The sequence below is a fragment of the Rhipicephalus microplus genome, chromosome 7, assembly GCF_043290135.1.
Source record: "Rhipicephalus microplus isolate Deutch F79 chromosome 7, USDA_Rmic, whole genome shotgun sequence".
NCBI classification, from domain to species: domain Eukaryota; kingdom Metazoa; phylum Arthropoda; class Arachnida; order Ixodida; family Ixodidae; genus Rhipicephalus; species Rhipicephalus microplus.
This window is the reverse complement of record NC_134706.1, coordinates 12,465,969-12,480,675: the sequence shown is the minus strand read 5'-3', so window position 1 is coordinate 12,480,675 and position 14,707 is coordinate 12,465,969. Positions and strand designations below refer to the sequence as shown.

The 14,707-nt window shown below is 48.4% G+C and overlaps 2 protein-coding genes across 2 annotated transcripts in view; one reads left to right on the top strand and one right to left on the bottom strand.

The window, feature by feature from the left end:
* The window catches only part of LOC119179400 (tether containing UBX domain for GLUT4), a 43,737-nt gene that overhangs the window by 1,000 nt on the left and 28,030 nt on the right, over window positions 1-14,707 (top strand). The window contains exon 2 of the mRNA XM_075868670.1: window positions 14,139-14,194. Within this exon, the coding sequence (XP_075724785.1) occupies window positions 14,139-14,194 (56 nt within the window). The remainder of the gene's footprint in view (window positions 1-14,138; window positions 14,195-14,707) is intronic.
* Window positions 2,425-6,423, bottom strand: LOC119180274 (lysosomal cholesterol signaling protein). Its single transcript, XM_037431429.2, has one exon. It carries the CDS (start codon window positions 6,001-6,003, stop codon window positions 3,247-3,249), a length of 2,757 nt encoding a protein of 918 aa, XP_037287326.2. The 5' UTR covers window positions 6,004-6,423; the 3' UTR covers window positions 2,425-3,246.

The following is a 14,707-nucleotide window of genomic DNA, read 5'->3' as shown; positions in this document are numbered from 1 at the left end:
GTTTAGTACATCGAGTCTTCCTTCTGGCTTTTTAGTGCGTCGCATGTGTTTTGGTGCTTAAAAAGGCGCTACCGGAATACTTGTGGTCATGCTAACTATTGAGCGTACGGTAGGAGTAAAAAACACTGCGCCAAAAACACGACCACGCAAGCAAACAAATGCACACCTATCGCCTGTCTGTGCACCTCTGTTGCTGCGTGGTTATGCTTTAGGCGTCGTTTTTATTCGGACTGAACATTCACCAAGTAGCCACACATAGTGCTACTAGATGCTATTGAGCGTATGACATGGTTTCTGATCTCTTGAGATGTGTCGGTACTTGTGTCGCTAACTCCTCTCAAGTCACTTGCTGCACAGGTTACAGCAGTAATGAACTGTGCTCACTGGTTGCTCCTATTTTGGCCGGCGTGTTTCGCGATCAGTTTCCTACCTGCCGTACTTTATTGTTCGTTTCACAAATTGCACTCAAGGCATTGCGATTCGAGGTCTGCTACGAATGAAACTCGGCTAGTCAGCGAGAATGCCGAGGTAAAAAAAAAGTTTCATCGCAACTGTTTGTTGTTTGTGAAGTGTTATGAAATGGAAATCGCTACATGTGAGACAACTTTGTATAGAGAACGACTAAAACTATGCGCTTACAAATTTGAGCTTGTTGGTGAGCTATTGCAAACCAAACGGTACATGTATATTGCAGGACACGGGAAGGGAACACACGGTAGTGCCGACTTACTTGTGTCTGGTCACTAGTCGGCACTGTTATATGTTCCGGTTACTGTCGTTTACATGCACTGTTCAGTACATACAATTGTACGTCGCATTAAATGTGGTCCATGTCCAAGAGGTATGCTACCTTTGAGACCTCGGAGAGGTGTGCTTTCTGTTCCTGTTCCACTGTCCTAGGCAACTTGTTAGAAATTTTGTTTATCAACGCATTCATCCTTGCCACCACAATTACTCACCACGAATAAAAATAATGCATGACAGTTACTTGTTTACACTATTGCAGAAAGCACTACCTAAAAGCCAAGCTACTTAATGAGAAGATTTCTAGGTCTGTCAGATTTGACAGCTGTAGTGGTTACGAGACAAGTTAAACCTTGATACAATGAGGTTGATCAAATCTGCAATTGACCTCATAATATTGAGATTCTGTTAAATTGAAATTCTACCCTCCTAAAGTAGAATATAGTTAAAAAAAAGGGTTCCTTCTCGCTCAGAAAGTGCCAGATCAATGGTAATGCAAACGAGTTCTGTGGAAACTTGCAAGGCGAAGGAAGGATTAAGAAAGGGAAAGGAGACAACCGCTCATTTGTAGCATGAATCCACAGGGAAATCCGTAAAGATTTTTCATAAAGGAAAGCCTCCTAGTTGCTGGAAAATTCATCCTGGTCCGAGGTTCGAACCTGGCACCAACACCTGTCCGGGGCAGTCGCTCTGCCAATTGAGCTAACCAGGAAACTAGCAATCGACAGCGTGAGGGCGACTTTATCGACAACTCGAAGCACATAGACAACGGTAAAGCAAGTGAGGCTTCCATGCGTCTTTGTGCTTCAAACAAGTGGTTTTATCTTGTTCCTTTCTTGCCAGAAGAATGTTTGAATAATATGGTGATATAAAAAATACTCTAGTACTGTGAAAAACATTTTTTTTTCTTGATCTAGAGATTCATTGACTGTGGCTTTATGCTGTGAAGGCCTCGTCACAACGGTCATAATTCATGCGTGAGCCAAAGAGGAACACGGGCCAAACACATTGTGGGAAATACGAAGCTATTGTGCCCATTTTGCTGGCTAACGGCGGCTTGTCAAAACGAAAAGTCTTGTCCGGTGTAGTGCAACGCTGTTGCTATTATGTTCAGTGAACCAAACCACTTGCTTTCCAGTCTTTTTGGCAAGCGTGTTGATAGTTTGTTGAACGGCACGAAACCAGAAGAGCTGCAGTCTAATATAGCATAAAAGAGAGTAACAACCTGAATCGCCCATCTATTGTACAACTGGTGCTAGAAAAGGTTTCAACTTGTCACTTCTGTCTCCCTCTGTGATATCACTAAATCTTCATTGCCATATTGACTCTAATGTAATGGCAGCTTTTTCCATACATTGGCTACCTGAAGTCGACCCTCACATTACGATCAAAATATCGAAATTCAAGTTGTCTAAAAAGTGTAATGATGCGCACAATGCCTTTATTTTTGTTATATTTTCTTTCTTCCTGGAAAGTTGCCCCTCACAATACAAAGATTAATTAGGGTATATTCAAATCATGACATGCTTCATTATGTTGAAGTTCAAAATGCATGTTGTGCAGAGTTAAAATCCTTGGTTATATCAAGAATTTCGTTATAAGGATGTTTAACTGTGTTGCGTGTGAATATGAGCAGCTGTTTTTTGGTTGACAAAAGCTTTGCAAAACATTAGCCTGAGATTAGTAATAGTATGACTTTTTATTGCTGGTTGATCGCTGAAAGCTATAGAATGAATAGCAAACAAATGGGACATGTGCTGTCATACTTTATTTCGTTTTACTTACTATCAAGTTTAAAATAAGTCGGGAGTCTGCATACATCAGGTACACTTTATTCCATATCTGTAGATATGAACTTTTGCTATAGGCGTGTGCTATGGACATGGAATAAATTGTTCAGAAGGCACTATATAAGCTGCTGTTGAATCACGCCATGCATTGTCAGGAATTCGCAAGAATAATCGAGCCTAAACATCTGGTTCTTTGGCTTTTGTGCTCACTATAAGTCTTCGTTGAAGCTTCACAAAACAAAAGTTTTTCGTAACTATTTACAAATACATAAATTAAATATACGTTTTCTCGGCTGTATTCGCGTTCGCTATCTTTGCCGAGCGAGATTTTTAAAGTATGGTGCATCTTATCAGAACAGGGAGTTACTCTTTCCCACAATTGTTCATTCTGTGCGTCGTGCAAGCACCAAGTTGTGCGCTTTCTAGTCTTTTGCACCACAGGTAAGCTTATCAAGGCACATTGCATAAACATGTCGTTGCATGCCTTGTAAGCAATGTAGCACGCACATATGCCGTTTCATGAAGAAACGTCTGTTGTGCGAAGGTAGGAATTTGTACGTGTATAGCTCGTCGCAGAAGTGGTGCCGTCGGGTTGCATGCTCTATCACCCTGCCTTCAAGCAGCGCCATGCCGTATTGGACGGCCTGCACTCGGTCGTAGCACAATCCGACTGCTATGCCTTTCAAGCAATGTTCCTAGTGCACATGCGACTTCATGAAGAAACATCCATCTCGTGCGAAGGTAGGAACTTGTACGTGTATAGCTCGTCGCAGAAGTGGTGCTGTCCGGTTGCATGCTCTATCACCCTGCCTTCAAGCAGCGCCTTGCCGTATCGAGCGGCCTGCACTCGGTCGTGGCACAATCCGACGGCTATGAGCCAGTCGACTAGATCCTTACCCACGAAGGCGAGGTGTAGCTCGGTGCCGTTGGGACCGGGTCGCGAACGACAAATGTCCGTGATGCAGGCATCCCTGTGATATACCTGGAACTGTGTGCATATCTGGCGGGTCTCTGGTGACAGGTCTTCGAACCTCGGGAGCACGAGGGCGGCCGTGTTCCTTGGCCTCTGCTGCCGACATGTGACGAAGTACCAAGCGTTGGTCAGCGATCGGAAGAGCCACTTGGCGTCGAGTCCGAACACGAGAAATGTCAGCATTCCCTGTCCGTAGTTCATTATGATGTCCAAGAATTCCAGCTCAACCAAGATTCCCGTCGGTGTGTCGTAGATAAGAAGCTGCCAAAGCGAAACAGCAAGTCCGATGACCATGGAGACAGTGAGTAGAAGACAAAGCAAGGTGTGCCTGAAGACTTGGTGTGCATCGTCATCAACTGGAGGGACGCTGTCTAAGTCCAGCACTTCATCCGCATTTTGCACCCGAATGGTGGTCTGCTGATTGTATGTGCCAACAAGGCCCATGCACTGCCGGACTTGCTGCTTGTCGCAGCTGAACTGTGGTCCACAGAGCTCGTCGAAAGACGTGCTTGGAACTTGTTGTGAGGGCGACATGTGGAATTCTGCCTTCCTCGAGTTCACCGATGCCAACCGCGCCGCGGAGGGGTTAGCAGAGTTCGAGGACCTGTGCAGTCTCCGAGCGTTGCGCTTTGGCCTTGGGCTGCTCATGAGGTCTTCAAGATCCGGAACGTTGTCACGCTCTTCATGATGAGAGCAGTTATCGCAGTCCTCGCAATCTCCAGTGCATCCGTCCGACTTGGTGCTCGTTCCTGCTTGCAAGACTGAGGCACGTGACCGAGAGCTCGATGACTGAATAAGAGGGTCGTGGTCTTCGGACCGAGGCGAGGTGGCCCGTTCGTCGTCGTCACTGCTGCCTTGAATGGGCACATAGTCTCTCATCCTCAGCCGGTACCTGTGCTGAAGAATGAGGCTGACCACCGTGAAGAGGAGGCTGGTGAGAAGAACGGTGACTGCCACGACCGCTTGTATGTCTCCGAACTGGAAGTTTGGGTCTGTGTCGCCTAGCCGGGATCCCCTCTTTGGGATGCTCAGGCAGAGAGACAGTGCCACCAGGACAGAGGATCCAAATCCAGCTATTGCGATGAGCCACTTAAGCCTGAGCACGAAGCAGAGCGAGCGCCAGTGCAGCAGGGCTAGCACGCCTGCCAGGATTGCGGTCCAGATGCGAGATGCAAAGATGCCAGCTATAGATAACACCGACTGAGTGTACGCGACGGGAGACAGAGGATTGTCGATGCTCGTGGCGGCCCACAGTACTCCACCCAGGGCTGTGGCAAGCTGGCAGACGACCAAGTAGATAGTGACTCCGTGAGTTACGCTGTATCGTCTGCGGAAAAGCACCACCAGAAGCCACAGGCAACAGGCAGTGCTGATGGCACTGGATGTGACCATAGTCTTGCCTATAATCACGGCAAAGTCCTTGAGACTGTGCCTCTTGATTTGGCTCACGGTCGCTGTGATGAAGATGAGAGGAGCCGAGAGGAAGGTGCCGAGCACCATTCCCGTGGAGACGGCGGCCGTTGGGAGATCGTACTGGGTGGCGAAGATAAACACGCTGGGCGCCATGGGTATCATGCCGTAGAGGAAGCCGAAGTTGCCGAAGTCCTTCAGGTCTCGCTCGTTGTCGGCGACGTTGAGAAAGTTGACCAGCTCGCGGATGACCAGCGGGCAGACGACGATCTTCACAGTCACCAGAAGGGCCGGGGTGAGGGCGGCGTACTTGTCCATGCTTCCCACCTTGCCGACCATGCTTAGGCCGAGCAGGTAGAGCGCTGAAGCGATGAAGGCGTCCCCGAAGGAGTCGCAGATCCGCTCGATCACCGACGGTAAGGGGGCGTTGGACGTGCTCACGTTCCAGACGATGCCCAGGGCGGGCGCAATCACAACGGGGTTCCTCACGATGCCCTTCAGCGTGGAGAGAACGCGGCTTGGCGTTCCCCCCGGCCTGTCTTGACGAGGGCGTGCGTACTCCATCATGGTGAAACCTATCGGGTTCAGGAAGGCCAGCTGTACGGGCGCGACCAGGTAGAGGTAGTGGCTGAACGTCGGCTGTACTTTGTCGTAGAGGTGCACGATGAGCGGGTATCCCAAGCCGAAATCGTTGCTCTGCGACGAAGCGATGGCGTACAGACCGGCCTTAGCGAAGCTCGCCGGCTGTCGGGACAGGAGCGCCAGCGTGACGGCGAAGACGACGAAGAAGACGACGCTCTTGCCAAGCGCCACGGCGGCCAGGAAGCGCCAGTTGACCTCGCCCAAGGCGATGACGGCGAGCGACTTGAAGGCGGTCGCCGGCAGCGAGAAGTAGGAGACGAACACGTTCAGGCTGCGGGTCTCGGCGGGACCTATGAGGCCCGCGCGGCCGGAGAAGTAGCCCAGCAGGATGATGGCGAAGCACTGGATTAGGACCGGCAGGAGTTCGTCGTAGACGACGTTCCCGTTACCGCCGGGTGCGGATGTCGTGGAGGCGATCGTCGAAGCCGGCGTGGGCGACTCCATTCCTACGGAGCGAGCGAACTCTGAGATCGCAAACAAACACACCGGAGCTTGCTCCTAGGCGCGGGACTTTTAGTGCTCGCGGTAACACGCGCGCAGATTAGGTCCGCCGCGCCGTCAATTGCGCGGTCACGCCGTTAAGCCGTTCGCTAAAGCCAGATTAGACGGGTGCTTAGCGTCGCGTCGTTTCCAGGCGCCGGCGCCCCGGCTGGCACGGGCGCCGCCATGACGAGTCGAGCGTGGGACACGTAATCACACATTTACACCGTGTGGCCAGGTGGGCCAGCTGTTCTTCTAATCTGACATCTCTCCGCAGTCTCCGAAGTCCGCAGTGCCCTTTCGTAGACAGAGAAAGAGAGGAAGCCTGTGGAAAAGAGGGGGAGAAGTTGTTTTTCAACCTTTCCTTCCTCCGCGGTTTTCAATGACGTGCGCTGTGACGGGGGGGCGCTCCTCCTTTCTGGTCGTCGTGTGGGCGGTGGCGCTGCCGTCGCAATGGCGGGCTCTTTTGAATCGGTCGTTGTCCATTAGCGCTTTGTTTTGAACTTGTTAGAAAGCCGAAATTAAGGGATTGGATACCGCGGTTCCCTCTATATGGGTTTATGGTCCCTCGGCGCTTAATACAATAGTGCTTACACGCTGATTTTTAAGCCGAAATGACCCCGCGGTCGATGTATTCTAGAAATACACTGCAGCTCGTGTCGCAGGATTGACGACGGCCGACCGACTGTCACGATAAAGACCGTTATGCAAGTGTTTGAGGATTGATGATGGCCGACCAACTGTCACGGTAGAGACCGTGATGCAAGTGTTTGCTCCGTCCTTGCAGCCCCGACGAATTGCTTCCTGTGTAGTAGTTGTTTTTGTCCTGTCACTTTGCGACAGGACAACTTGTGTGTGTGTGCGGTAGCTTGTGACGAAGAAAAAAAAATAAAGTGTTCTTTATTTGCGGATCTTGAATAATAATAGAAGCTGGCTGTATTGAAATTTGTCAGAGGTGCTTTTGAAAAGATTCGACAAAAAAAAAACCCTGCACGGATTACGGACACAAAACGAGGAAGACCAGCTTTTATTCGCGAAGTGACGTCAACACATTGTTGAGATCGCTGCCGCTTGCTGGTCGCTACCTGATCATTGGAACAAGCGTCTGCGGGAAACAGACACCAATATGACTTTTCTTCGGCTAAAATCAGTCGAACACTTGCTAATATACTGCACCGTATTCGCCCCGGGCGTCGCCTTCACTCGCCACTACACCCACCTAAACGGCCGTGCGGACAGCCCGAATCGTGAGCGCTGCAAAGTTCGCGAAACTTTAGCTCGCATATTTTGTGACTGCTCATTGTACGTGGCACAAAGAAAAATGCTAACTGCGACGTTGGCAAGCATCGGACGAACGCCATTGAGTGAACGCATCATGTTGTCAGCAATGAACGACCAAACAGTGTCGAAAACTGCTACAAAGGCTGTTTTAGACTTTATCAAAAGCACTGGACTAGATGCTATAGACTGTAGGGTACTATGCTAAGGGGCTACTGTACATAGGCACCGCGTCTTCTTGTCCCCATCATCATCCTTCATCTCTCTCTTTCCCTCCCCTTATACCCCGTGTAGAGTAGCAGGCTAGAGCGAACTAGCTCAGGCCCGACCTCTCTGCCTTCTAATAGATTCTCACTCACTCACACGAGCTTCCGTCATTCATGTTTCGTACGTTAACTGTTGAACTATTGGGGACCGTCTTTCGCGATGTAAGGCAGCTGATTCCAAAGTCGTCGCTGGTTGGATCCCTGCCGTGGCGGTCTCATTTCGAAGGAGGCGAAACGCTATAGTGGGCCGTCTACTATTGGAGCCCATATACGCCTCCACCGAAACTGCCTCCGGGATTTGACCCCGCGACCTTCGTGGTAAGCGGTCTAGCGTCATAACCACCCTGCTGCTGCCACGTAGTGTGGACGGATTAATATTCTGGAACAGCGGCTTTGTTGTGTTTGTGGGGAAACTCGAGCGATGGTCTTTTTTTTTCTTTTTTGCTTCTCGCGTATCTTCGCGATACAGTCCCGTGCAGGTTTCCCCTGTACGGCTGGGGACGCGTCTCGTGTGATCTTATCTTAATTCCTCTTCCGCCCGCGGCTGCGTTTCATCTTGGCCGTCCGTTCTGTGACTGTAAAACGCTGGTTATCTGCCTAAACGCTGTTGTGCGCGTGGCCGTCCCCACTCATTATCTTTTATTTTATTGCGATAGCAATTATATGGTCAGTCTCGGCTGGTTTTTGCCGTAGCCGCTGCCATTCACGTATATGTATATTTATTTGTATATATACGGGGAAGGAGCGCTAGCCTCCTCTTTCTGCGTAGCGAATGTTGCCTTTCCGGCCGGGCTCATCTGCGCGCGCCCTTATCTCGCCAGCGAACAAAAGGGGGAGGGGGGGGGGCTTATGATTGTCGCGGAAACGATTAGCTCGAGCGCGCGCGCCTAGTGCCCTTACATCAGCAGGTGGGAGCTTCTACGGGCTGTGCCCTCAACACGGGGGAAAAATGTTGCTGAAAGTCTACCTAAAGCGGCCGTGTTCTCTTACACCAGCGTTTTGTAGAGTTGCGTGATATCGTATCTAAATGAGTTGACTACCAGCCTCGCTTCGTATACCAGCGCCGTCACTATACGCACGAGCCTAGTTGTTGGAAACTTGGTTACTTAACACGCGCATGTTTACCACAATTAATATCGCTCCTAAAAATGCTTGCCTTGCTTCGTGAAACATTCGAATGTGTTGCTATCACATTCATTGCTTCGCCCCTTTGGCGAAGCTGTTACTTTTTCTATAGTACCAACTGCTACTCAACCTTCTGTCTTCCTTACCAAAAAAAAACGTCGATACACCCACCCTGTTAGCGGATCCCGATGATCCAGATCGTAGTTTTTCGGTGTACTAACTTGGCCGTACGACACAGTCGTCAATGACACACGTGCATATAGTCACAGCTAGTCATGTACTCCCGGTTACAGCGACAATCTGAGCGTGATGAGTACGACGACTCGTCTCGTCATACTCCACATCGCCGGCGTAGCCGGGAGTGTATAAATAGTTGCCCCTCCCCCCCTATGCATGTTTGTCATGGCTTGTCGCGTGCGCAAACACGACAAATATACGCGATTCGGGCGCAGATAACTCTCAATTTCCGTTTGGAAGCGATGCCTCCGAGCTTTTCTCCACGATTTGTGAAGCGACGATTTCGTCGTGCACCGTGTATGACGACAGGAAGTTGGGGGCCGCTGTCATATTGCCGGCATAGATGAATTGCGATAAGTCGCCTGACGTGCTTCGTAAAATTGAGTTCGCCCTGTTGACGAAGTAAATTATACAGCCTTAATAAAAACCGGCTGATAGTGAACCCGAGAGAGCAATTACCGGCTTGCTGCAGTTGCCCCCCCCCCCCCCCCCTGTCTCCTGGCGACGCGAGTCTTTGTTACACTAAAAGCAGACCGAAAGCCTAAGGCCGCTTCGTTTGATGACTGAGGCGCTTGCTCCCGTATGCTTATTTCCCCTTTGCAAGGCGTATATGTTCGTTCACATGGAACACACGTTCATGTGTTTAGTCAGCGCTCTGTCCTGTTGACTTTCTTCTCTTGTATAGCCGCGCTGCTTTCTTTTTGTTTTTTCCCCGATTCGTTCGACATCTTCGTATGTTACCAACAATAATTGTTGGGGTTTAACGTCCCAAAAACCACGATGTCGTTATGAGAGACGCCGTAGTGGAGGGAGGGCTCCGGAAATTTCGACCGCCTGGGATTCTTTGACGTGCACCCAAATATAAGTACACACCGGCCTCCAGCATTTTCGCGTCCATCAAAAAAATGTGTCCGCCGTGGCTGAGATTCGATCCCGCGACCTGCGGGTCAGCAGCCGAGTGCCTTGTACCACTAGATTACGTACCGTGGCGGGTACCAACGACAAAAGAAAATCCGGACGTTGTTACGTGCAGTTCAACGTCCCTACAAACGACTCGCTCTCCGGGTAACTTCGGCTACTTGGGAGTTCGCGTGCTGTGCAGAAAGAAAAAAATCATATTTTTCTCTGTTACAATAATATCGATTTAATCGAAGTAGATAAGGCCAACATAAAAAAAAAGAGTTTTCTGTTCATTTTGTTTTCTTGCGAGTCTGGTGGCACACACATGTCACCGCCCCGCGTTGTGAAGGGGACGCTCATAGCATCCATCCATCCATCCATCCATCCATCCATCCATCCATCCATCCATCCGTCTGTTCATCCAGTAACTAACTTGTAACTGCATGTTCTGTCCCTTCCTGTTCAACCGAGCCTATCGCCCCGGTCGCGTAAAGCGTAGAGTTTCTCAAAATTAACTAGAGGGCACTCTGGCGCTGCGATCGTTCAGCGACCGTGGGAATGATGGGTAGTGCACACACATTTGCCTAGTCTTCGTACTTGCGGGCGGTGAATCGTACTTGCGGCTTCGTTTATTGCTGTGTTTCGATTTTTGTTTTGAAAGAAAGATTCAACCCTTTTGAACTTCGTATCCCAATTTGGAAAGGTAATTCGAAAAAAAAAAAATTGGGTGGTGAAGCGCAATCGCTGCACATTTGCCGATTTTTTGTTTCATGAGAAAACACCTTCAAGCCGCACGAACACACACCGAGCCAAGAGCAGGCCAGAAGTACGAAGCTTAGACAAATGTGTGTACTATACCCATCATTCCCATGCTCACTGAAGCGCCGTGCGTTGCAGCTCCCATAGACACTAGCGCCAGAGTTCCCTCTAGTGTATATTGGGAAATTCTATGGTGTAAAGAAAGTACGAATGATGTAAAGCAAAATACTCTTGATACGTCCACCACATCGCGTGATCGTCCTTCGTTCAATGTTATTCGTGAGCCGCCGCGGTGCTACGGGGTTTACGATGCTCGGCTAGTGAAGTAACTAGCCACACAGGCTAATGGTCCAAATACTTTGTAACCACTTTTGTATTAAGTTCATTGAATAAACACCGATTCATTGATTGACTCGAAGGTGTCAGGTCCGATCCTGGCGGCGCGCCCACACTTTGATAGAGGCGAAATCGTATAGAAGCTCCTCTATTTAGGTTTATGTGGTGCCAATTTCCGGAGCCTTCCACTATCGCGTGCCTATTAATCATTGTTGTTTTTTTTTTTTGGCCCAGGGTTGCCATTAGTTTGGTTTTACTGCGACTGGACCGGTTTTTTTTTTTTAACAGCGGGCAGGTTGCCGGTTAGCATCCACCGTCAACTGTCGGCGTTTTTTTTTTTTTTTACTCCAGAGGAGTAAATGAAGCGTCATTGTAATCGGGGGGGGGGGGGGGGGGGTATATTTTTTTGCCAGCAATTGGACTTGTAGATTAGCGTAGTGTGCCTTTCTTCTTTTTTTTTTTTGTACATAACGTTTGTTTGGCCCAAGGAAAGCGATATGTTACATTAAATGGCTCTGCACGCCAAAGATCCGTGGCACGGAGTCTTTTGTTCAACACTAATTTAGTATCCCGGTAACTCATCGCCCCGCCGCGGTGGTGGCGAAGGTACTCGGCTGCTGACCCGCAGGTCGCGGGATCGAATCCCGGCTATGGGGGGGGGGGGGGCTGCATTTTCGTTGGAGGCGAAAATGCCGTAGGCCCCTGTGCTCAGATTTGGGTGCTCGTTAAAGAACCCCAGGTGGTCGAAATTACCGGAGCCCTCCCTCCACTACGGCGCCTCTCGTAATCATATGCTGGTTTTGGGATGTTAAACCCTACACATCAAATCAAATCTGGTAGCTCATCCCCCACCTCTCCCGCCCCTCTTCGAAGGGCCAAGAAAAGGTGGCAACCCTACTTTTGACTCGCTAAGCCCCAACTGTTATTATTATTATTATTATTATTATTATTATTATTATTATTATTATTATTATTATTATTATTATTATTGTCGTCGTCGTTATACTGTCATTGTTCTTATCTCAGCTCTGCGCTGTTTTAACAGTTTTCCACAATGTACAGATTCTTACCATTTCCTTTTTTTTTTCTGTGTATTTTCACTCTTGTTTGATTTTTCTGGAGTGAAGAGTGCCTGTATTGTATAATTTGTATCGTTTTATTGTTATTTATTGTTTTTATTATTAATTAGTATTGTTTTATTTGTGCGTGCGCCTGCACCAAGGACCTTATGGTTATTCCAGGACACGTTATATAAATGATTGATTGATTGATTGATTGATTGATTATGTCGCGGCCATCGCGAAACCGAACCGTCCGTCTTTCGCTGCGTGCCCGAGAAAAAAAAATATGCTGACTGAGTATAGGGGCTGTGGACATTCGGGCCGCGCCGTCTGCGCCGACGTTACGGTTTGCGCAACGTCTTTAGTCCCGGAATCGGTGCTGACAAGAAAAAAAAAGAAAAAAAAAAACGAGTCGAGCGAGACGCTTGACGCGCGGACGGAAAAAGAAGGTCAGTACGCGCGCAGCTGTTGCGTTTGTGTCTCTCTCTGTGTGTGTCTTTTCTTTTTTCTCTCTTTTTCACGTCTTTTTTTTTTTTTTTCCGGCGACCAGTTTTCGACCACCGTGCGCAATGGTGGCCTATGCGAAATCTGTAGCCGTTGGAGCGTTCCCACTCCTAATGTTCTCGAAGTCTCTTACGCAATCGTTATTGTTTGCGTCAAACATGAGGGTAAAAGAAGGAATTAAAAAAAAATAGACTGTATACGCTTACACGGCGCGTTTATAACCACTCTGCTTGGCAGCACGTGTATTAGCGCCCCCGTCCTTTGGTTTTATCCGAACACGAAGTGGCCTTCCCTTAATCAGCATAACCGCCTATGAATCTGTGATGTGTGACGGTGCGATGTTGTGTGTAATCTTGTTGTTGCGTTAGGGTGGTTTTGTATGCTTGCGCCGGTCTACATATTTGATGTCAGTTTGACAATAAAGCTCAGTTGGAAGTTAGCGCTCTGTCCTCTTTGTGTCGGTCTGCTCGGCCGTTTCTTCTTCCCCCGTAATGCGCTATACCAGTTCAAGTACGACGAACCAACTCGCCCAATGTTCAACACTCGTGCACTCTGCTTTAACTGTCGCGCGCGTATATAGGTCGAATCGCCGCGGAAGTGTCGGCCAACACTGGCAGCTAGGGATACTGGCAGGGACATGCGTTTTTCTCTCTCTCTCTCTCTCTGAAGTGTAAAACCCGTTTGTGACAGTGCATTTGAATTTGTGCGCATGTGTGCTTTCTGAAAACAAAAAAATAACGCCCGTCCTGTCTCTATTGTTCTTGTGGAGTGGATGTCTTGATTAGCGATCACATGCATCTCAATGGTGAAATGGACGAACGAGTAAAAAGAAAAGAAAAAAAAAGACTGGTGATAGCTAGGGTAGATAGACAGACAGACAAAAACGGCAAATAATGTTTATTCTAGCGCAAAAAAACGGGGACCTCGTGGCCTATAGGGTTATGACAAGGCACAGACAAAGTTGAAATGGTACCCAGGAGTTCATCCGAAGTTTGATCTTTGAAGGGAGTGGAGGGGTATTGAAAAAAAAAAAAAGAGTGGGGTACGTGGAGGGGTTTGGGTGGGGAGTGTGCGATAAATTTATGTACTGCTGTTTCGATGAACGAGGCATAGCAGGCGTTACAAACAATGCGTTAGGAACGCATTACAAGACGTGGTTGGGCAATTATTTAAGCTGTTTACTTTTTTTCTTTTCAATATGCAGCGTGTAATTAGTACAAACATGGGTGAAGTGCCTCGTACAAGCTGACCGAACGTTTCGATAGGTGAACCTATTCTTGCCGAACAGTCGTCTCGGGTATCGCATATGTAGTTAAACAAGGTTAGTCATTGACGTCACGTGATTTGGCGTCAGTGAAACGTGACGTGCCCACTAAATTGTAGCTTTGACACGTGACGTGTCGGTTATTGATTGCGTCACGGGTTACATTATCAACGACATCTATCAGACTTGTGTTCACGTTCCCATCAATTGCACCCGTGCATCCAGCTAGCTTTGTTAACTGCTGGTCGTCACTTGTTTTCAGCATCGCTTCTCCCCCTTCGTGAAATTTCAATATAATGATTGGTTTTCCTACGAGTATTTCTTTTTTATTATTATACGCGTTGTAAAACTCCCTTGTCTTCCTTCCAGATTCTGGAAGACGCCTGCAAGAAGCAACGCCTGAACCCGTCGGAATACGATTTGTAGTGAGTACAGTACGCCTTATATGTTCGCGCCAGTGAGTTGCACTCTCTGACGCGACTGCGTTAAAGGGACGCTAAAGAGCAACGACTTTGTTTAGACCAATGAAACGCCCTCTGACAAGTCTAACGTCACAAGCTTAACTATCAATAGGAGTTCAAAATTAGCGGAGAGAATCGGTTTTGAATTTTCATTTTTTTTTTAAATCCGCGTTGAAATTTTCACGCGTGACGTAACAAATTTCAAAATGTATCCTTAGTGTTTTCGCGACATTGGCTCGATAAAGTTTTCTGGAACTTCGTATGCTAGGTCGTGACTTTGCCGCTAGGGAAGGTCGCATGCGCCGTGGAAAAGGCGGATTGTCGGAACCATAGCTATAGTGTACTAGTACACTATACCATGGCCTCCTAGATTTCTCTTGCCAACCGGATAAACGCGAAACGCCCGTCATCTATGGCGGCGCTACCTGCGTAGGGTCAAGGGTTTTTGTACTTGGCCTTTGAGATCGGCAATTTTGG

Coding starts and splice junctions, on each gene's coding strand:
- LOC119180274 (XM_037431429.2), bottom strand. CDS start 6,003: ATGGAGTCGCCCACGCCGGCTTCGACGATCGCCTCCACGACATCCGCA.